Genomic DNA, 23,299 nt, shown 5'->3' with positions numbered 1-23,299 from the left:
TAGCTCAAGTGAATAGCCATTTTCTCACGTTATGTTTCTTTGAAACCGGTTATATGAAATTATTGTTGTTTGAATATTTTACACGAAATCTTGTAATACAAATGCATTAGTAATAAAACATAGTTAAGCAGTCATCCCTAAAATCTATATAGTTTCAAATATTTAATATTTTGCACTGATTTAAAGGTTGACCAACCAAATAAGCATCTTGTGTTCAAGCAGTTAGGCTTTTTTAAAAAAAATACATAATTGAAAAATGAAACAGTGAGAAAATGGCTGTTTTTTATACTGTTTTGGTGTCTAAAAAGTACATTTTGTTCATACCAAATGTTCACAGTTAAACCACACCGATAAATAAATGGATAGCGTAAGTAATCGCATGGACAAAATTCAATGAAACACTCACATAATGCAAAATTCGACGTGACGGGCTGATGAAAGTACGTTTGTTCTGAAGTGACGGTTTGGTAAGCATTATGACTGTTTGATCACCACTGCTACACCCTGTTAGAAAATTGGCTTTTCCTTCATTGTTTGAAAGGTAAGCCTGTGAACTTGGCTGTCTGTATTTTCTTTTAGGTACTCGCCAACAGGACTACTGAGACATCAACCAGTCCTCATCAGTTTTAATTAGCCTCGGGCAAATGGGAGAGCGTTAGTTTCTAACCCTGAATCAAGCCCTTATTTTTTTTTATTTTAATGCTATGTCCAGAAATTCTCTGAATAATGTGAATTTCAAAATATTTCCTATGTTTTATCACAGGCAAACTGACCTCGCATGCTACGATTGCGGATGTGCTAGATAAGGGCTCTGGAGCTGTCATACTCTTAGATGGTAAGCTTTTCCAGTAGATGGGATATTGTCTACAAATTAAACCATGGCTTACTTTTTTTCAGTAGGTTTTTGATTTCATGAAACCTTTATTTCTTGCAAGTCCTGTTATTTCAGATCCGCAGAGTGGCTACAGTTGCCAGACCACTGCAGATTTATTGTGCAGCTCTGATTCTGTGGTCCCTATTTATCCAAGGCTTTGTACTCCTGGAAGCAATTTACACAATTTACTTGTGAAAGGGAAAACATAGCAGTGGTTATTACAAACTTGTAAGAAGCAACCTTAGGTGAACTTTAGAGTCTTTTAGATCGTGTTCAGAAATATTATTTTATTGGGAAAACAATGACTATTTTAGATGTGATAACTGGAAAGGTTTCTCATTCTTTCAGATTGCCATGTAAAAACTGTAATGGCTCAAAAAGCAGATTTAAGTTTGCTTTCTGTTCGGAGGCATTCACAAATGGCAGATACACTGCTACTGTGAATCTCTTTGTTAGTGAAAGCAAAAGGTTTTTAGGATATATTAACAAAAGGAATTAATTGGTTTGAAAGTTGATATCAGTGAAAACACTCTGAAATACTGAGCTCCTGTTTGGGTATATAGTTTCACAAATACATTTGTATATACAATACATTTACAAATGAATCAAACAACAAGTTTAATAAAAAAATACTTTTTGGCGGCTCACAAGTGGCACATCCAGTAAAAGAGCTCCATGTGGAGTGCAGGATGTGCCCTTTAGCCTGGGGATCGCGGGTTCGAGTCCAGGCTATATCACAGCCGACTGTGACCAGGAGTTCCTAGGGGGTGGCGCACAATTGGCCGAGGGCTGCCCGGGTAGGAAGGGCTTAGGTCGGCAGGGGAATCCACAGCTCACCGTGCATCAGTGACCCCTGTGGCCGATAGGGCGACTGTAGTTCTGTGCCTGTGGAGCTGCCAGATCTGTGTTGTCGTCCGGCACTATAGGTCTGGTGGCCTTGCTGTGGATCCAGTGTGTAAAATGCCGGATTGGCAGGAGCACGTTTCGGAGGACGCGTGCTCCAGCCTCCATTCCCAGAGTCTTCGGGGGGGTTGCGAGCGGTGAGCGAAGGATAAAGATAATAATTGGGCACACTAAATTGGGGAGAAAATCGGGGTAAAAAATTGGAGACTACATTTACTAAAAAGAATGTAAAAAAATACTTTTTTTGGTTCAGCATATTTCAGCATAACTTTTTTTAAGTCCTCTGTCTGTTTTGCATACCAATTATCTTTCTTAGAACAATGCAAAAAGATACAGCAAAGGTAGTCATGTGTTTCTTGTAAACACACCAATAGTATACCTTAACAAATGACAAATCCCATTTTGCATACTGTAATTTTGGGTAAACAACATCAACATGGCACAAAAGCCTATTCTGTGTATAATGTGCTTGACTACACAATCGTGGGTTACATCCCTTGTTTAATACACATCTCTTGTATTCCCTATCAAAAACGTCCTTAAATGCTGTCTACTGTACAATAGTATTGCCTACAGTAATTGTGTTGTGCATCTCTTCCATAATTTGCCACCTGTATATTATACACATAGCTTCTACCAAAACTACTCAGTGTTTTCCCCCCTAAAAAAGTATGGTACAGTATGTGTTTGTGTTTGTTTTTCTCTGTTGCGTAACAGCATCCTCAGAATTGAGGGATTTTTTTTTTTTTTTTTCAGTACACACATACAATGAGAAGGACCTGCTGTGTTACAATCAGTTCTCCTTGTTTGTAGTGGGAGCTGGAGGATTTGGAGGAAAGAGGACATCGGAAAAAGCAAAGGTAAAGCGTCTGAACTGGGTTTTCTGAGCAAGATGTGATTATTAACCACAGTCCATTGCTATACATCACAGCTGGAAACATTCACGTATCACATTTTAAAAAGGTAGTAGATCTTGCTGCATTGACTGACAGAGTTGATGTTGCCGTCTTCCTCTGTGATGCTGCTGATGGTGATCCTAAACTAATCTATTGTTGCTCTTTAAAATGAGATTTGTTGTATTCCCTGAATACTTGATTTGTGACTTGAAGCAAGAAAGTCCGTAATGCAAAAAAAAAAAAAAAAAAAAAAAATCAATTTAAGCCAAACTTGATTTTAAACATGCTGGCGCACATGTCACATTTTGGTGTGTTGGCTTCCATCATTAAATTCCAACAACCCTTCTTTATTTAGCTTTCTGGTTCACTTCCAGCAGGCTTGACGAACATATTATTTACACACAGTGATTGACAAGTTGGGGCGAGGCTGCTGGAGTACAGTACAAACAAATATTATTTTCAGATTTCTCAATGTAGTAAATAAATCACCTGAACATCCCACTGCCACGTTTTTTGCATGCAGCCTGCATATTTGTAAGCCACTGTTTCTGGGACCTTGTGTGTCTTCTTACGGATTATATAAATATGTAATTTTTGTTTAGTCTGAATTATTTTTTAAATAAGTTTTTTTAAATTTACTTTTTACGGTGACACAGCAGACAACATTGAAATGGTTAAATGCATACATGCTCTTGCTTATGTATTGACAATGGCATTATTTACTTCCTCTTATACTACACTTATAAATGAGTGAATCAAACTGGATGACAGAACATGTTTCGGAGATGCTTCCTCATGTCACTGGCTATATTAGCAGATGCAGCCATTGACAGGCACTCCGTCACTTTCCCAATTTCAGCTCCCTGTTGTGTGAGTCATACCAGGATTGCATGCTGTCTTCATTCACTCAGTAAGACATTAATTCCTCCTGAATGAGCAGAGGCTGCATTACAGCAGTCCTATTTCCCTCAAGGTGTCACATCATCCTATGTGACTAATTAGTACTTTTCTGCTCTCCGGATGTTTTCATCATATCTTTTCCCCTCCTTATATGAAAGTAGACTTTTTCCAAAAAGTTATGAGCTGTGCTTTGAGATTGAAAGAAGATGAAGGGAGGGGGGCAAGGAGAAGATGGAAACCTCTGCTGAGCTAATGAGGCAGAACATTTTTCAAGGCTGGGAGGGGTCTGGAAAGGTGTGTGTGAAGCGCTGTTGCTGTTTAGTCCATCTCTCATGGGTGGGGGGTAAAAGGTTTATTTTGAAATTACAAAAATGGCTTAAAGTATATTTCTGGTCATCAATGTTAATTTACAGTACTGTTAGACCAAGGCAATCAGTGATGACACCAGCAGGGATGCCATCAATGGTACAGTGTGCTGTAATCATGTCTTCATAAATGTGATTTTAATATTGGAGCTTTGTGGAACCTCAAAGTTGTTTTTCATGTTGTTTGAGCAGCAACAGTTTTTATTTTTCTTAAACATATTTCCCAACATAAAACCAATGTCACCTTACAATAATTGATTTTGAGTTTCAGTGTTTTAAAATAAAATATCGAACAGAACGAAATTTCAATGTACCATTTTTTGTAATTCAGTAATATGAGAGAATTGGTCAGGGGTCTGAATACTTTTGCAAGGCACTGTATATTTAAACACCTTAATTTACATAAATGCATTCCTGTTGTAGAAAGACAGACTGAATCTCACCCCCAGACCTAGTTATACAGCTTGTGCACCATAGCTGGCGGTATATGGAGAGCAGTAAAAGCTCAGCAAATATTATTTGTCAAAAAACAAGTTAAAATAATTTAGAAATATCAGCACTATCAAAAAGCCAGTACCAAATAGCTTAATTCTAAAAAGTCTGCATCTTTCATTACACGACATCAGATATGTTAAAGTATTCCTAATTTAAACAGCTTTCATTCCATGTTGACATCCTTCTTGCCACCACTTAAACTTGTGGAACAATAAATGTTAACGGAGATAGACAGTTGAATTTGCCTAATCTTTAGCAGTCAATCAATGAACTGCTCATACGCTTGTCATATGGTTTGTGTTTTTCCAGTAACATCTCATAAAAATAGCTGGAATTTGATTAAAATAGCCATGGATTCTTCCTAGCTCCTGACTTTTATCAACATCCCTGCTTTAGGAGGCAGTGTGGTCAGGTCAAGTCCAGGGCTTGTAACCAGAAGGTCATCGGTTCAAATGACCTTCTGAAATTTTCTTCTGTGAGGGGGTTAATATGGTTGATTCAGAACCAACCACCATTTCTTATTTTTCGATTATTTTAAATATGCCAACGGAGTTTATTGACCTTTTTGTTTCTAAAGAACAAAAAATAAAACTCTAAAGCTGTAGATTCAATCAAGGTGTCTCTACAGTACTCACCGTCACTTTTGGGGAAAATATTGGGAAATATGTCACAGTGATGCTGGTGTATCGCTGAGTAAAGGATATTCATTGTACCAAATCACTTTAGAACAGGGGTTTTCATCTTTTTAAACTGCATACCCCTTTCCAAAAAATGTAGTCCGCTGCATATCCCCATCTGAGATAGTCAGTCATTATAAAATGAAAACAGAAAAAAAAATCCCCAGATCTTTACAATAACATGGTACAACAACGCACAAGCCTTGGAGTGTGTGATGGGTTCAATTTATAAGTTACTGTAATATAACAGAAAAATATATTTACTTTTGGATAAAAATAGTCCCTCAAACAGATTTCTAGTTGTTGGAAACATCAATATCATTTTATTGTAATTACTGATTAGTTAAAATCAACGAAGCCTCCATGGTAGCCTTAGTCACTCAGAAATGACATTGGACTATTCCTTGATAGCAAATTGCAGTCCGTGTATTTTTATTGATAATACAATTACAGAAAAGCAGGCAAAGAAAAGTTCACTATCCATGCATCTCTACAGCTGACCTTATTACAAAAACTTGTTATTGGTATTTTTTAATTCTTGGTGACTAAAACATACAATACTGATGCAAATTAAAAAATCCTAATAAAACGCTTACCTAATATCAGTGTGATGGATGTCCGTGCTTGTTAACACACAAATCACTGATGATGGCAGGGAAATTTAAGAGAGCTTCATTCGCAGGATGTTTTTGTTGTTTTTAATCTGACGGTATTCCATCTTGATTGCCCTTTGCTAGTAATGTACCAGTATTGAGCCAGCAATCCATATTTTTTCACTGGATTGAAAGCTAAAAACTGTTACTCATACCAGATGTAATGGCTTGTAAAATTAGACCGCATGGCAGTACTTGGGTTTCTGACTGGGCATACATTCTGTATTTTGAAATGAACCAATAATATTTAAGTTACAACAAACTTTAATCTGGTCATTGAAAAAAAAAAATCTATTTGCAGGCACGAATGCACACAGGAAATAAAATAGTCAAGACTAGTCTTTTAGTTTTTTTTTTTTTTTTTTTTTTAATCCCAAAGACTCCAGTAACTGGCCAACTGTTTATATGACATTTAAGCAGGGCTTATTTCAGATATACCTGTTTAATACGTAAATTGGCCAAGCTTGCACTGAACGCTATGTCACGGCACATCAGTCTGGTGTTAGCGATTAAACGTTTATTACAAGACAAAAGTTTGCAATAGATTGGCAAGTGGGACTAAATAAAATGACTGCCATTTCAGAATTGTTCCCAGTGTGAAAACCGCTGCATTATAAGAAGCCACACTACCAACAGATACAGTTTAATAGTAGTAGTATTTAAGTGCCATTGTCCTGACTGGTAAATTCTTACCTTCCAGCTGCCCCTTTTTTTTTGACAATTTCCATATCAAAAATGGTATTTTTGTTCTTTTGGCATTTTTCATTCTTAGCCCCCAAGTAAAAAATATTTTGGACAGTTTTCAAAACAAGTTTTGCTTTTATTTTTACAACATATGTTGAGGTTGTTCATGTGATAAACACGGATATCTGCTGATGTATGCTTTTGTTTTTTTTTTTTTTTTTTTTTTTTTTTTTTTCAAAAAGACGATGGCCCATGTTACACAGGACACTAAAATGTCAAATATACAATTTAGTTGGTTTTGTGGATTTGCTATATTTTAATACTGCACATAATGATATAGTTTTGAACAATGCTCCTTGCCAAAACCGTATTACATAATGATTTCCTTTATACCAATTCCGGTAGTGTTTTCTCAATGCAAGAGGTATTGTTGCATATATACAGTGCTGTATAAAATCACATGTGCATTTGTTATTTAAGTTATTTAACAGATTGTGATCTGCCAGCCCATATGAACCACTCATTAAACTGTTGTGAAACCTTGTACCCGTATGCTGAACACATTCTTTGCCAAAAATGCCTAAGGGTCAGAATCTGAAGATAGTGAAGGGAGTATGTGGGTAACTGATTGCTTGGGTTTTTTTCATGTTGGTTGCTACAATGAGCTATTGAACATACTGTCTACCTAGGTCACAGCACGTGAGAAATGAGTACATACTATCTACCTAGGTCACAGCACGTGAGAAATGAGTACATACTATCTACCTAGGTCATAGCACGTGAGAAATGAGTACATACTATCTACCTAGGTCACAGCACGTGTGAAATGAGTACATACTATCTACCTAGGTCATAGCACGTGAGAAATGAGTACATACTATCTACCTAGGTCATAGCACGTGAGAAATGAGTACATACTATCTACCTAGGTCACAGCACGTGTGAAATGAGTACATACTATCTACCTAGGTCATAGCACGTGAGAAATGAGTACATACTATCTACCTAGGTCACAGCACGTGAGAAATTAGTACATTTCTGGTTCAGGTGTTTTTTACAGGAGTAAATGCATCATGTCCCATTTAGACATTGCTTTGTAGATCTGTGTTTTTTCATCTTAAAACCTTTTCGTTTTTGTAGTGTCATTAGTAACATTAATGCTTTTCAACTGCTAAAATGTAGGGAAAAAAAACAGGAACGTAATGGCTACAGACAAGTGTGTTCTTTTGTACTGTTCTATGCGGTTTCTTTTCATAGAGATATTTTCTTAAGGTCATTGAAACTGATGTATTTTACTATTGTAAAAAAAAATTCTGATCAGACATGGGCAAAGCTCGTTTTAAACACTGTCCTGTCAATTTTAAATCTCAAATGGTGTACAGTAATTATGTTTTGCAAATACATTCCTGATGTGATTTGACAGTGAACTGCAGTGAGTTTTCCACTCAGACATTTGTTTATAATTTAGATGTAACTGGCTGCACAACCCAGATGACAACTGTTGGCACAAAACCCATCTCTTGTTGTCTATATATATATATATATATATATATACACACACACACACATATACATACATATATATATATATATATATATAATATATATATATATATATATATATATATATATATATATATATATATATACACACAACATAGGCTAACTTCACTAAAACAAACCCTTCTCTGTGTGTAATCTGTCATTTCTTTTTTGTATGATTTATTCAGTTTTTACTAGTACTATTAATTCTCTTTAATTTGGGCTAGGTAGTGTAACATTGATTTGTTTGGATAATAAGTTTATTGTTGTAGATTCAATATTACTGCTGAAAAACAGTTACATCCTATAATGTGTAATGATAGGAATTATTTACAGGTGTCTTCAGGGACTGCATAGGTTCCTTTTTTGATAGAGAAAGAGAAGGCTATCGTTTTAAATATATTAAAACTGCACTAGTACTGTACATAAGAAAACATGAAAGAGGCAGCGTAGCCTAATAGATTATAAGTGGAATGCATCCTATCATTTGTTCCAGTGAGGACTGGCATACGTATTTTGGGACTCTAGGAAGCCACCACTAGGTGTAGCCATACCTTCAGATTTGCCTTGTAGTCCGGCCATGATTTGATGGTCTGTCAATAGAATATTGCTTTTATTTAGAAATACATATTTCTCTGAATTTAAGATGTAGCCCACATTTCCCACCCTCAAGATGAGGAAAAAATATAACATCACAAAGATGCATTTACAAATATGCGTCCTCAATTATGCATATAAGAAAACGATGTATGGAGGCAGTTTGCAGCCGTCTGCTGTCCCACAGAGCATTACAGTTATGTGCTGCTGTCATGATTACTCATACCTTGTGCAGTTCTCTTTGGAGTACAGTAACCAGCATAATTTAATGCATTGACCTTCCTTACATTACTGCATTGACCCTTTTATTGTTCTGGGTATGTTGCCACGCCTATTTATTGGACACTGGGCAGCAAAGGGTTAATACTGTTTCCTTGGCATAAGAAACAAAACTGTGCTATACATAACACATTGCTCCATGTTTTTATTGTTATGATTGTAGTATGAAGCCTAGTTTTTAGAATCTATAACAGTTTTTCACTTTTTGTAAGAATGATTTGTGTTATATAGAGGTTGCATGTTAAATATATGTGCAGTATCATTTAAATAGTTTACTGTGGTATTTTTGATTGCATAGTTTACAAGGGATGTTACCCAACAAGGGATGTTCTTTATACACAGGGTGCATGTTATATTCTAAAAGTGACGGCATTTTATGTGATCGCCTAAAGAGAAATACCTTTGCATTCAATTGTTGCAAGTTTAGATGCTGGCAGAAACTGATGATGGGAATATAGCACCTTGTTAGATCTGATTGGTGTTTGCTGGCAGTGATGTTGAAGTACAATAAAATTGGACCTTATATTGTGGTGTACTAGATGTCATAGTTCAGACTGCTAAAAATAAAGGAGGAACTGTCAGAGTATAGTAGAAAAGCAATTGTAAGTATTATTTTTAAACCAGCATAGAATTTCAATGTTTTTTTTTTGTTGGTTTTTTGTTGGTTTTTTTTGAGAAAACACACAGTTCAAGTACAAAATGTAACCTTTATCGAAATGGGTGTTTACCTCCTAAAGACCCGAAACTTGAATAAAATAAAATATCTTTTACTATCTTGATCTGTTTTCTAAGAATCGCATCCTTCCCGGATGATTTGATTCTTATAAGCGGTTGACTCTTAAAGCGGACCGATATGCTTACTATGGTGAAGTGCTGCAGAATCAGTATGTTTGAGAATAAGAGCTTTGTTTCCTGCAGTGTAATGGGTTGACCACTAGATGTCATGGGTTTCCGCATGTATGCACGCCTCCGGAAAGTCCATAGTTGTTTCCTTAACGAATCAAGGATAATGGTCAATTGGTTAACTGCTTTTTACAGTTAATGAAACCTCGATAAAAAGGGCTTATCCAGTAGCTTTAGAGGAGTAAGGAAGTGGAAGCGTGCGTGCATTGCAGAAGTAAGAAAAACAAACCAAAACCAAGGAGTAAGATATCTGTTTGTTCCAGTGCTACACTGTGCAAATAAGTAAAGCAGTCACAGTATATGTGTAGTTCTGGGGGGAACATATGAACTGTTTTGATTTGTATTTAAGTTGGGTAAACGGCTTATCCATCTTGACGTCAGACAGGGACCAAACAAAGTATTGTTCAGTTAGTGCTCCAGCTGAAAGCTAGGTTTATTTTGTTATTAGCAGTTGTTTCCCCACTGCACTGCAAGAGAAGTAAAAACATTGGTTTTAAACTGTAAATCAAGACTCCATCCTGATCATTTACACTGCCCTCTGCCACATCACATTACAATTAGCAAAAGGACCTCCACACATCAGTACAGTATAGAAATGTCAGTGGTTCTCACTCACTGAGGACAGTACATCAAAACAAATCCTTGTGGGTAAGCAGCTTGTTATATGATCATGATTATGTTTACTCAAGGCTGCAGAATCCTGTTTTACTACAATACGCTTGAGATGCGATGGTCTCGTGAGGGTGCCTAGTTTAACTGCTGTGCGGTGTTCCGTGTAATGCCTTTTGAATAAAAATTACATTATAGTACACTATTTTACTGTCAGGAATACCACTGCATTTAAGCATCTGTGGCTTATTTTCAGTTGCGATGCAAAAAACTGTCTTTCACTAAGCTCCGCATTCCATGTCCCTCTACATGCATATCACATAACTGCTGTACTTGGTATGTATTCAATGAATGTGTATTAACCTTGTGTCCCACGTGAAGACCAGGAGGCTGCTTTGGGATTCTCTCTCACAGCATCTTGATGCTGTTTTGGTGACAGCTTTCACATCACCATAACCATAGTTTACTAACAAGTAGGCTTCCCTCCATCTCAGTGTTGGTACTGACAGAGTGGTTTTGCCAGTAGCCTGTACAGGTGGGCATCCCTGTACACTGAACCGACCCGGTACATTCTCAACCTGGTACCAAACTGGGACAGTACAGTACCAGTACGGTGCCGCTGCAAACCGAACTGGTACCGCCCCGCTGCTACAGGTACCGACCCCGTACCATACTTGTTCTTACTGTATATTGCTTGCTATTTACATAATGTCTGGGTTTTATCCCTGTGACACATGCAAGTGTGGAAGACAAACTTGTCGGATGCTCTTCCTGTAAGCGGGCCAACTTGCCCATTCCAGAAAAGCTCACTTCCCATTGCACAAGTAACATGGCAGCGTGTCAAAATTGACTCTGTCTCCGCAGGAACTCGCTTCCTGTCGGGGCAATTTTTAAAAGGAGTTTGGCGGCTTCAAACACCTCCGAAGGATATTGTTCAATGCTGGAGGCTTAACATGGTGCTTGAAGCACTCATGAAGCCTCTGTCTGAGCCCTTGCATTCAGCTGAGCTGAAATTTATCGTTTTAAAGCTGCTTTTTAGCAGGTGAGTGAGATACAGCAATTCTCAACTGTTAGTCTGATTAATTTTTACAGAAGCCAGGACAAAGGTTACGCACCAAACCAGTCCTGCTTTTTTGCCTCGGCAGTTCAGTCTGATTTTGGAGGCTTTCCATCCACCTTCTTTACAGTCTGACTGAGCGGCAGCTCCATACGCTCTGTCCTCTGCGGGCACTAACGTATTAAGTTGACAGGATGAAATGTTGGAGGCAGTCCAAACAATTTTTTTTTTTATCTGCTATGGGGCGAAGTCCCATGGTCAAGCTCTGTCTAAACAGAGGCTGCCAAATGGATAGCAGATACTGTCAGTACTGCCTATGAGGGAGCCAACTTGTCCCCTCCAGAAAAGCTCACTGCCCATTCCACCAAGGGCAAGGCTACTTTGTGGACTTTATTCCACAGTGCTTCTGTCAAGCTGCATTTGCAGTGCGGCAGTGTGGACTACTTCCTGTACCTTCACTGGGTTCTACAGACTAAATGTCATGGATCCTCAAAACCCTGTCTTTGGAACTAGTGTTAAGGGCAGCTTCCGAGTCCACCCTTACAACTCAGGCTACTTCTAACTGGTGTCCTGAATGGTAACACACAAGGCAGCCTCGGCTTAGTTATGTAGCATTCCGGTCGTGCAGCAATCTTGCCCTTGCGACAGCTTGGATGTACTGACCCATTCGGTAATAATTACATTTCGTACTTGAAAGAAAACGTTAGGTTATTATTATAACCTTTGTTCCCTGAAGTAGAAATGTAACCATTAACTGTCAAGTTTGCTGTGCCCATGATTGCAGCAGGCTTGAAGGACAAGTAACGCATGTTCTGTGCATGCAGTCCTTCTATGCCCTCAGGAGCAGGCATGACTCCGTCACAGAGGCTCTGCGACCTGCTTTGATACATTATATTCAGTTTTCAGGTGTTAGAAGTTTTTAAAACCCATTTGGTAATGGTTACATTTTTATTTCAGGGAACCAGGGTTATGATAATAACCTAATGTTTTTAAACATGACCTATATCTTTCAGGCACATTACACTGTGTAACAAAAAAAAAAATTTGTTCCTGGGTAGTAAGTGTTATTTCCTAATTGCTTATGCCTGAAAAGTATAGAAAATGGCTATTATTCCCCACAAACTTTGCTTTTGTGACCAGGACAGTGATATTTAAAAACATCACTATTTCCAATGGGAAAATGGGCAAATGTGTGTCTTTTCATTCACATAAAGTCAGAAAAAAACAACATATGAATCCAAATTAACATGTTTATACTAAAGTAATACAAAGATGACTACAAAAGATTTAGAAGTGAGTAGTTTTTCGAGATTTACAATTATACTGTATTTACAGCCTTTGCGTAGGCGTGCATATATTTCATTGGAACCGCACGGACCGTCGTGGTTTATACCTTGCATATAAAACTTGTTTATCCTGTTCCAGTAAGGGCCTGGGGAAAGTTGACAGATGGAGATAACTTTTCAGATATTAACAACATTATATTAAATGTTCTTGTTGAAATAGACAGGACAGTTCTTTGAAAAATGTTCAAGATACATAAGAAGGACTTCCTGTCCAAAACTAAGCGTTTTATAAGCTTCTTTTAGTATTACTGGGACTACCATTGAGTATTTTATAGTTATGTGTGACCTATTACATTTACTTTCTTTGCCAGATGTTGATAAGTCCCAGCTTTTTAAAATTAAGGATTAATGCATTAAGGGGTAAAAGCTCATTGGTTGTGGTGCAACTAAGGTAGCAGAGGAGACTTGGGACCAAGAGCCATAGTAACAACTCTCTTTGGGTGACAGCCAATTCAAAGGTTAACCTAAAACCACAATAGCCAACAGCACCAGTCTTGAATGCTACGTGGGAAATGGCCTGATATGCTAATTCTGGTAATATATAATGCTTGCAGGAAGACACAAGACTTGTTCACCAGTGTTGAAGCTTCAGTGATAAATGCACTGTATCTTACCACAGCTAAGGTTTCTTAATTGAAAAATAACTTGGCTAAAAAAGCCTTCACACAACATCTTTTTTATAAAGTTAGTCCGATTTTTATATAAATCTAAGGACCTCATTTACGAAGCTAAGATAGTTTACAGTTTTAATTAAGCCAAGCTTCTTTTATATATAATTGATGAGTATCCCCTCATGCGATTAAATGCCCAGCTGCTTATGGTAATATGTTCTATAAAAGTACCCTTTCCAATTTCAACCAAATGTCTTCCAAACATAAGGTGATTCATTTACAAGTATATCACCGAGAAACACCAAATTTAACAGAAAAAATACCTGGACACCAAAATGTGTTTAAAATTGGTTTCTGTAGCTTCAACCTGACCTTACCTTTTATAATGTAGCCTGCTGCACATTTTCATTTACTAAATCTAGTTATAATGTGTATCTGCAGGAGACTTCAAGTGATTACATTAAAATGGTTCAGGTTTTGTATTCAAATAAAGAACTGTCTGAAAACCCACTTAAAGGGACAAATCTATGATTTCTGGTTCCAGGAATGGCTTGTTTATCTGCCACAGATAGTTGATATTGCCTTGTGCCTTAAAGAATGAAGGGGCGCCTGTATGGATTGAACAGCTAGCTTCTACACATTGGAGTACAAAAACTGAGTTACCAGTAACCCAAAAAACAACATATGATAGCATTACTAGAGAACACTAAAAGCATTAAAATATAATAACATCAAATTGTTTAATAAAAAATAAATCCGTTATACATCACTCAAATTAGGAGAAACTTGTAAAATTTGAATTGTTTCAAAACACAAGAAACGGAAGAATCAAATTTGAGTATTTTAAGGGAGCACTATTTACACATCTGAAATTTAATTAATTATTTTGTGTACATCAGTGACACGCATCTGAATACAAGACCAATGGAAATCAAAATGCCTACAGGCTTGGTCTCTGAAGATCAACTTTTCATACGGTTTGAAAATGGTCCATATATACGTCTCACTATAGAGTATGAGCTCTTCTGGTAATTCAGTCTCTACATTGACAAAACATGCTTTAATCAGGTGGCAGGTGATGTATTGGGGAATCCTGTCCCATTCAACACCAGGCTCTCTGATGCGAAGTTGGTGGTTACAATGCTGACAAAAACCTAGAAGGTCTTCTGCGGGATCAAGGTCCGGACTTCTTGCTGGCCAGTCTGTAGTCTCCTGCTCCCAAGACAATCCATGACAATCCTGGCAGTATGGCAGTGGGAATTATCGGGGCCAATTGCACCAGCAAATGTTCTTCTTACAGGGTCCAAGACTGTTTATGTACCACAGAGCTCTAAATCCACTTCGTGGAAGCACAGTGAGATCTGTACAACCTCTAATGCAGATAGCTGCCCACAACACTGGGCAGCCAGTGCAAAAAAAACTCTCGATACCTGTCACAATTTCTTGAACAATGCTTAAAAGATCTTCCTGCAGATATGTGTACGTTTTCAATCAGAAAGTGATGTTTTATGTTTTTAGATCAAAGTTGAAAACAGCAGAGGGCTGTTAGTGTTATAGAACACCATGCAGTGTTTAAAAGAAACGCATGGTTACCTTTGCGGTATCCTGTATTGTAACAAGTTTTGATGGGGTATGTCGTTTTTAGTCTTGACAATAGAAGTATTACACAATGGACAACAATCCCAAGGACTTTCCCAGTACACCATTTTTTTTTTTTTGTTTGTTTTTCAGATCAGTTTCCATTTTTAGCAAAAAAAAAAAAAAAAAAAATCTGTTCATGATTTGTTGGAGGTTGTGAAAGCATTGGTTATACACATGCTCCTAAAATAAAACTGCGACCAAATTGAGGCACACATTCAAAAGATGCATAATGAAACTATGGATGTAATAATATCTGATATATGTGCTGGCTAATTTAGGATATTACAACTGATGTAGTTTTTAGTAACTTGAAAAACCCTGAGGAAGGTAATTTCTTTACAGATCCTAATTAAATCACATAGTACCATAACATTATTTTAAGCCAGTGCAAAGAATAATTTTTTTTTGTAAAAAATTTTGTAAAATTTTTTTTTTTTTTAGATGGTTTAAGCTGCCATGTTCTTGTCTAGAAATGTACCTTTACAGTGCTCCACAATGTGGCCATAAGAATCCTAATAAATAGCCAGACTGAGTTTTTGCTGTTCTGGTTTTAAATCATTGCTCTTTATCTTCCTCCAGGGCACGGTAAATCCACCGAACAGACCTCCAGATGCTGTGATGACTGATGAGACAAGCAGGGATCAGGTAGAGTGTTCAGTCTTTTTCATTAGTATTTACCCATTTAGCTGGTATAAGCCCATATACTGTACAGCTCGGTGAACTATGGAGCAATAGTGAACATTTGTATTTGATTTCCTTTCCTGGACATACAGCAATAAGGCGAAGTCTGCGATCCTCTGAAAGTAACTGAAGTGATTTTCTAGTATGTGAATTCTTTTAAAAAGCACTGTCTGTTTAAGAAATATAATTTAAAAAATACACATTGGAGGGCAGTCCACCAGGGGTAAGGGTATATCAACAAAAGACAGCAAAAAAATAATTTCTTCTTAGTATTCGATACTAAAAAATATGTGTGTGTTTTGTTTTTTCCCCCATATCATATGTTAAATGTAAAATAATCTATTTAAAATGGTGAACAGCAAAATCCCCTTGGACTGAAAAATAAAAATAATAATAAAGCACTTTTATATTAGAACATAAAGTTTAGAGATGAGAGGAGGCCATTCAGCCCATCTTGCTCGTCTGGTTGTTAGTAGCTTATTGATCCCAGAATCTCATCAAACAGCTTCTTGAAGGATCCTAGGGTGTCTGCTTCAACAACATTACTGGGGAGTTGGTTCCAGGCTCCCAGAATTCTCTATGTAAAAAGGTGCCTCCTATTTTCTGTTCTGAATGCACTATTATGAATGAATTTTCTAATTTGTGAACCCTGGTCCTTGTTTCTTCTTTTTTTAGGTTAAAAAAGTCCCTTGGGTCGACATTGTCAGTACCTTTTAGAATTTTGAATGCTTGAATCAGATCACCGCGCAGTCTTTGTTCAAGACTGAATAGATTCAATTCTTTTAGCCTGTTCGCATAGGACATGTCTTTTAAACCCAGAATAATTGTGGTCGCTCTTCTTTGCACTGTTTCTAAAGCAGCAATATCCTTTTTGTAGCGGTGACCAGAACTGAACACAATATTCTATATGAGGTCGTATTAAAGCATTGTAAAGTTTTAACATTACTTCCCTTGATTTTGTTGGCATTTTTTCTAGCTTCCCCACATTGTCTAGATGAAGACATTTCTGAGTCAACATAAACTTCTAGGTCTTTTTTGTAAATTCCTTCTCCGATATCAGTATCTCCCATATGATATTTATAATGCATGTTTTTATTGCCTGCATGCACCTTACACTTTTCTCTATTAAATTACATTTGCCATGTCTGTCCAGTTTTGAATGCTGTCTAGATCATTTTGAATGACCTTTGCTGCTGCAACGGTGTTTATCACTCCACTCCTATTTTTGTGTCATCTGCAAATTTAACAAGTTTGCTTACAATACCAGTCATTAATGTAGATTAGGAATAGCAGAGGACCTAATACTGATCCTTGTGGTACTCCACAGGTTACCTTGCTCCATTTTGAGGTTTCTCCTCAAATCAGTAATTGTTGTCCTCTTAGTGATAAAACAGGCAGTGACCTAGAAGACATTTAAAAATGAAGTATTTAAGGCAAATACTCACTAATTAAAGGTTCTGTTCTTTAGTCAATTGCTAAAGATTTTTTTTAAATGTAACATTTATCAAGAGGAATGAATGCCTGGTATCTTCTTTTTAACTTACTTTTCACACTTTTAATTAAGAACCAAGGGTGACCATTAATAATGTAGTAAAAAGAACATATTAAACACAGATTTTTATTTTATTTTGGGGAGGCTCAGACAAACAGGCTTGGAGAGAATCAACACTCCTGTGAGTCTCGACCAACAGGAACATTAAAAAATAATTAGACAGGCCCTCCCATAGGAGATGGGTTGTGAAAAGTGGTAGGCATACCTGACCATTTCAATACAAAGTGGTGAAGGAGTTTATCCACAAACCTGAGGGATTAACAGTTTCAGTTTAGAGTACTTGTCAGTGGAGCAGTGCTTTTCTGCAGTACGAGTGTGGTTGAGAGTCCAGAGCTTTCACTTTTATCCTATACTGAGGATAAAAGTAACTGGTCAAGAACAAGTAGATATATTTAGTTAAATATCTGCAATGGCAAATTGCACCCTTTTTAAAGTGTGTGCATACTACTGTATCATATTGACTGGATGTGCTTGCCTGTTATTTGCAACTTTTCTGATTTTTGTGGTCATACAAATCTTGTCTGCTTATTGTGTCATGCAATCCAACAAACAAGCAGAGGTGATCTAAATTATATTTATTTAATTGTGTGAGTGGTTCTGTACAAGTCTTGGTATTGTACATTTATAGATTAATGTGTTCTGTGATGAAGGTTTGGATGCAAAATACAATAATCGTCTTATCAAGAGTTTATTTTAAACAACATGTGACTTCCTCAGTAATGTGTTACGGAATTTCAGGGAACCAAATAAAGGAGTGTGTTAGGAATTTGAGATATTTCTTTCTTTCAAATAAAGCCACAAGCATTTTTAGGAATTTAACAAATTTATTCTAACATGACTTTGATTAAGTTGTTTAAATGTGTGCGTAGGATTGATGGGAGTGAGGTTTAGTAGAAGAGCGATCATGGGCTTGCTCATAATCACGTGGGTGGAATCGTTTATGTAAAATGCTTGCTGCTTTTATTGAGTCACCTACACTTCTAAAATTAGACAGTTATTTAACATACAGTACCTTTCTAAAAACACCGTCTACATTTTAATATATAGACCATGATGTTTGTATCAGGAAAGGAGCAAGCTAATGTGAGAATTAATTAAACGACTATCCAGAATACTGGGCCGAGGAATAACGTGCATGACACAGACATGCACCAAGAAGCATAACAACACTATTTACTGTTGATCTTTGTTTTCCAGACTTTCTTTATTTTCACTTGGCCACAGCTGAATAATTCTGAGCTCAATTTGAATGCTGTACATGAAAATGTCTGGGTTTTCTAGTGAATAAGGAGAAACTTGAAAGACCCTTCACATTCTTTATACAGATATTAGACAAAATAATAAAACACCTTGCCTCCCCTATATGTATTCTGTAATATATAAAAGCTACATGCACCGCTGAAGGTCTGTTACAGTTAAAATGGGCACACTATCAAATCTGACTGGCTTTAATAGAGGGCTGATCGTGATTTTCTATGTAACTTATTTTTCACATGAAGCATTGGGCCTGGGATAAAGAACAGGCTTGACCGCAGTAATTGTTGAGCAGTGGTCGTGTATACTTCTGGAACAATTTAATGATCTATATCCAGCCAATTACCCCACCTTTCTGACATTAGTTCTCCAGCATTCAATACCTCATTCTCCCATTTACGTATGTATGATGTGCCTCAGTTGGCCCCCTCCTCACTGCTTTTCTTATCTCACTCTTTCCTCCTAGCTGACTGTCTAAGGATGTAGGGTTTCTTGTCTGTTAAGTCCTGAACTCTTGACAGTTGGTAGAGTCTCATACTAACTTTAAACTCTGCATTTCTGCCCTTGTCATTTATTTATTTATCATATTCTAGCCGCACTTGCTGTGGTTATTTCCCTGTTCCTCGCTGCTGTTCACTGTGAGATAGCATGGCTCCCACATCTAAAGCAGTCCTCGAACAGTAAAATATCAAATGTCAGGCAGTAAAAAATGTTTACTTGGGACAGGAGATTTAAATCAACAATGTTCCAAAAATCAGTAGCAGACTATCAGTTATAATAATAATAAACAAGCATACTAACACTCAAAGCCACTGTTGCTTTCCATGCCCAGTTCTGCATGGGATTAGGAAAGTTTTTGCACCAAATTTACAAATCATTGCATTAAATTAAGTTCACTGAACACATTGTAATATGAGATTCTTTCTTTCAGGGTAGTAGCATTTTATTTGTTGCCAATATAATTAGTACTGTATACCAGCTATTGTAATAGCCAGTTTATCCTCTATTTTCTGCCTGGTAATGAACAAACTAAAAATTTACCCACTGTGGCTGTTCCCGAATCACCAATGTGCTTTTCCTTAACCTTTTGTGAATATCTTAAAATCCACCTCTGTTTGAGTTATTGCACCTGAGTGCACATTTTAAGCACTTTATATAACCACGATATCTTAGAGATTTCAGCATCTGTGGAAAACCTTCAAGTCAAATCTGTTTAACGAAAACGCAGAGTGATACTGTGCTATTTCTGTATTTTGACAGTCAAATCGTGGTTTTCCGTAACCCAGTTCACAAAAGCCGAAAATGGCTCTGGATTAAAAATCCAGCTGTAGAATGAATACCATTACCTGAAGGTATTGCTACTCATAAAATAATCAGAGCTTTGGCCTCATGCCTCACATGTATGCTAATGAGCCGATTCACGAGGGAATTGCTACCCTACAAAACTCTTTTCCATAGCCCCTGGCAATGCCATTGCTTAAATAACACAGAGATCCTCAGCTATTTTTAGTAATTAATTCAAACTTGTAAGTGTAAAATATTCCTTGCTGTAACATTGTGGTACCGCTACTTTACTTTCTTTATATAGTCAGTCTGTTTATTAGAGACTGTTCTTACACAGATACTACAGGATTTAAAAAAAAAAAAAAAAAAAAAAAAAATTCTCTAAGCTGTATGTTTCTTTTTTTACAAGATAATACGTATTTATAAAGTGAGCAATGTCACTCTTTCATCTGGAGTGTCACCATTTGTTTCCTACAAAATAAGTTTAGCAGCCCTCTGGACCACTTGAATTGCAATTGAAATTGTTGTTTAATGAGGTTTAGTAGCATTTGTTTTACATACACCTAAAGTGTAGAAGGTGGTACCTTTTTTAAAAACAAATCATTCTCAACTTCACTGTTTGCATTCTCGATTTACTTTGCAAAACCTAGAGATGATTTCCTTGTGGTTTTGATTTAGACCTGCAGATTGTAGAAGCAGGTGCTGTGAACAGAACTTTCATTCTGCACAGTTGTGTTTGCTGTCATTTGTTTATTAAAATAAAATGTTAATTAATTGGGTTGTATGACACACTCATTATGACTCACTCTTGCTCAGCTGTGTACATGCCTTGTAATTAAAAGAAAAGCAAAGGCTCATTATGTTATTTCCCTCAACAGGCTGCTTTATATCGGCTCAGCGGGGATTGGAACCCCCTGCACATTGATCCCAGTTTTGCAGCAATGGGAGGTAAGATGAATGTACTACTTTGAGTGAGAAGTCAGTGGTGGCATTTGCATTACATTTCCACTTTAAAAGTGATGGCTGTGAGCCCAGATTCATCAATTAAGTGCCCATTAAATTGCACTGCATTTTTTGTGGAATGACTGCTTTGGAAATGGGGCGGGGAACAGGGGGTTTAATGAAATTTACAATAGTCACAAATGTGCAGTAACTGGAATGACAAGTAGAAGGTTGATATCAAGAAATCATATAACATTCATACCACTACAACAATAGCTTTATTATGTTGGACTTCAAAAAATAACTTCAGCCACAGAAAATTACTTTTGACTTGTTTCCCTGCTGAAAAAAAAAACAAAAAAAACAGATCAGTGTAATTTTGACCTGATTCAGTTGTGGCTGTTGAATTGTCATTTTTGTTTTGTCCTGAAAGAAATAATTATACAGGCTAGCTGAATCTGGATGCCACATTTCATTTATTAAAGTAATTCAGTCTGTAGATGGAACAGGATTACAAGTCATGGGCTCCTACCAGCCCGCACTAGGCTTTTGTTATCTGTTATTGCTGAAAAGTGGGTCATACATTTTACTCTAACATAATCATGATCTTAACGGCTAGGGCCTAGGGTTCAAAGGTCACTTCCCTCAGAGACAAAGTCCCCCAGTGTAGAGTAGCCTCTTTGATTTTTCTGTTATCATATTTTTTTACACTGATTTGTAAAGCATAAGCAATTATTTTTTTTAGGGTTCAAAAAGCCTATATTGCATGGGCTGTGTTCCTTTGGATTTGCTGCTAGACAAGTTTTGAAGCAATATGCAGACAATGATATACTACAATTCAAGGCAATTAAGGTAAGGAACATAGTTAATCAGCAGTACAGTGTTACCACATGGTTTGCTATATGCTGTCACGAACACTGATTAGAGGACATTTCTATCTCATACTTGACCACCTTTTTATAGCTATTATAAACCTTTATACCTATTAAATTACAGATTTTGTTTTTCAGTCTCATCCAGTAAGCTAGATATTCTGTCCGATAACATATTTATAACATTATTGCTGATCTGTTCTATAATGTTACCTAGTTTAAGATACGGAGCAAGAGGTGAACTAAGGACATGTCTCAAGAATGCACAGTAAATACAATGCAAGGGGGGGAAGGGGGAAGGTAAGAATGCCATTGCTAGTTAAATACAATGCAATTTCCATTGCTCATCTCTCTCTCTCTCTCTCTCTCTCTCTCTCTCTCTCTCTCTCTCTCTCTCTCTCTCTCTCTCTCTCTCTCTCTCTCTCTCTCTCTCTCTCTCTCTCTCTCTCTCTCCTCTCTCTCTCTCTCTCTCTCTCTCTCTCTATATCTATATATATATATATATATATATATATATATATATATATATATATATATATATATATATATATATAATTTTTTTTTTTTATATTAAATTAATAAACATAATTTAAGTAACGAAGAGGGTCGAAACTTAGCAAAATTCGGTTTACTGCTGGACTCACTCTAAATATATATCTGAAGAGGAAACAGATATGTAGTGTAATTATAATAGGTGTGGACCAGTAGAGTTTATTTAATGTAACTTTATCTCAAGGCATTTGCCAGTATGTGTAGAGCTACTTTTGTACTTGCTTTAAAAAGAAAATGCATTGCCTCTAATGTTTTATTCTAAAGTGTGTGTAGATTTTTACTCACCTGGGCTTGAACTTCTTAGGTACGCTTTGTGAAACCAGTCATTCCAGGACAATCACTGCAGACTGAAATGTGGAAAGAAGGAAACAGAATCCACATTCAAACAAAAGTTAGTAGAAAGTTTACTATTTTTTTAATTATGTATTCATAGTCCACATAATATTGAGTCATTTTGCATCCATATTTGTATTTCGCATTAAAATAAAATAATGATTCACCTTTGACTTTTTATATCTGTATAAATACCTGTGAATTTATTTGCATAGTTATTGTTATGTAACATTGCACTTTTCCAAACATTACATGACATTACGTGCACATACATACATACATACATACATACATACATACATACATACATACACACACAGACAGACGTTTGCATAAATATTCACACCCTACCAATAATGTCACACTTTGTTGAATTACAAATAATATGTGCACAGTTTTTATAACTGACTTTTTTTTTGTATTCATATCAGTAGTGGTTAAACTGAACACCTGTTATGAGGAGGAGGTTAAATGTCAGCAAAACGTGCAAAGAAAATGTACAAAGTGAAATTTACTGGTTGCATAAGTATTCAGCCCCTTAAGTCAGTACTTCATAGGAGCACCTTTTGCAGCAATTACTGCTGATCTTTTTGGGTAGGTCTCTACTAGCTTTGCACAGTAGGATGATGGCATTTTTGCCCATTCTTCACAGGAAATGTGAATTTCCTCCCCAGTTTGTCTTTGCTGACTCAAACAGGTTTTCCTCAAAGATTCGCCTGTACTTTGCACCATCCATTCTCCCCTCTATCCTGACAAGCTTCCCAGTCCCTGCTGAAGAGAAGCATCCGCATAACATG

General features: G+C 36.7%; 1 protein-coding gene across 2 annotated transcripts in view; it reads left to right on the top strand.

Moving 5' to 3' along the window:
• hsd17b4 (hydroxysteroid (17-beta) dehydrogenase 4) overlaps positions 1-23,299 on the top strand; it is a 58,706-nt gene that overhangs the window by 24,581 nt on the left and 10,826 nt on the right. For both annotated transcript variants that reach the window (XM_041232610.1, XM_041232602.1), the window contains exons 15-20: positions 764-835; positions 2,534-2,637; positions 15,612-15,677; positions 20,682-20,751; positions 21,491-21,597; positions 22,474-22,560. In XM_041232610.1, the coding sequence (XP_041088544.1) occupies positions 764-835; positions 2,534-2,637; positions 15,612-15,677; positions 20,682-20,751; positions 21,491-21,597; positions 22,474-22,560 (506 nt within the window). The remainder of the gene's footprint in view (positions 1-763; positions 836-2,533; positions 2,638-15,611; positions 15,678-20,681; positions 20,752-21,490; positions 21,598-22,473; positions 22,561-23,299) is intronic.

The sequence above is a fragment of the Polyodon spathula genome, chromosome 2 (genome assembly GCF_017654505.1).
Source record: "Polyodon spathula isolate WHYD16114869_AA chromosome 2, ASM1765450v1, whole genome shotgun sequence".
Taxonomy (NCBI): domain Eukaryota; kingdom Metazoa; phylum Chordata; class Actinopteri; order Acipenseriformes; family Polyodontidae; genus Polyodon; species Polyodon spathula.
This window is presented reverse-complemented; position numbering and strand designations above follow the sequence as displayed.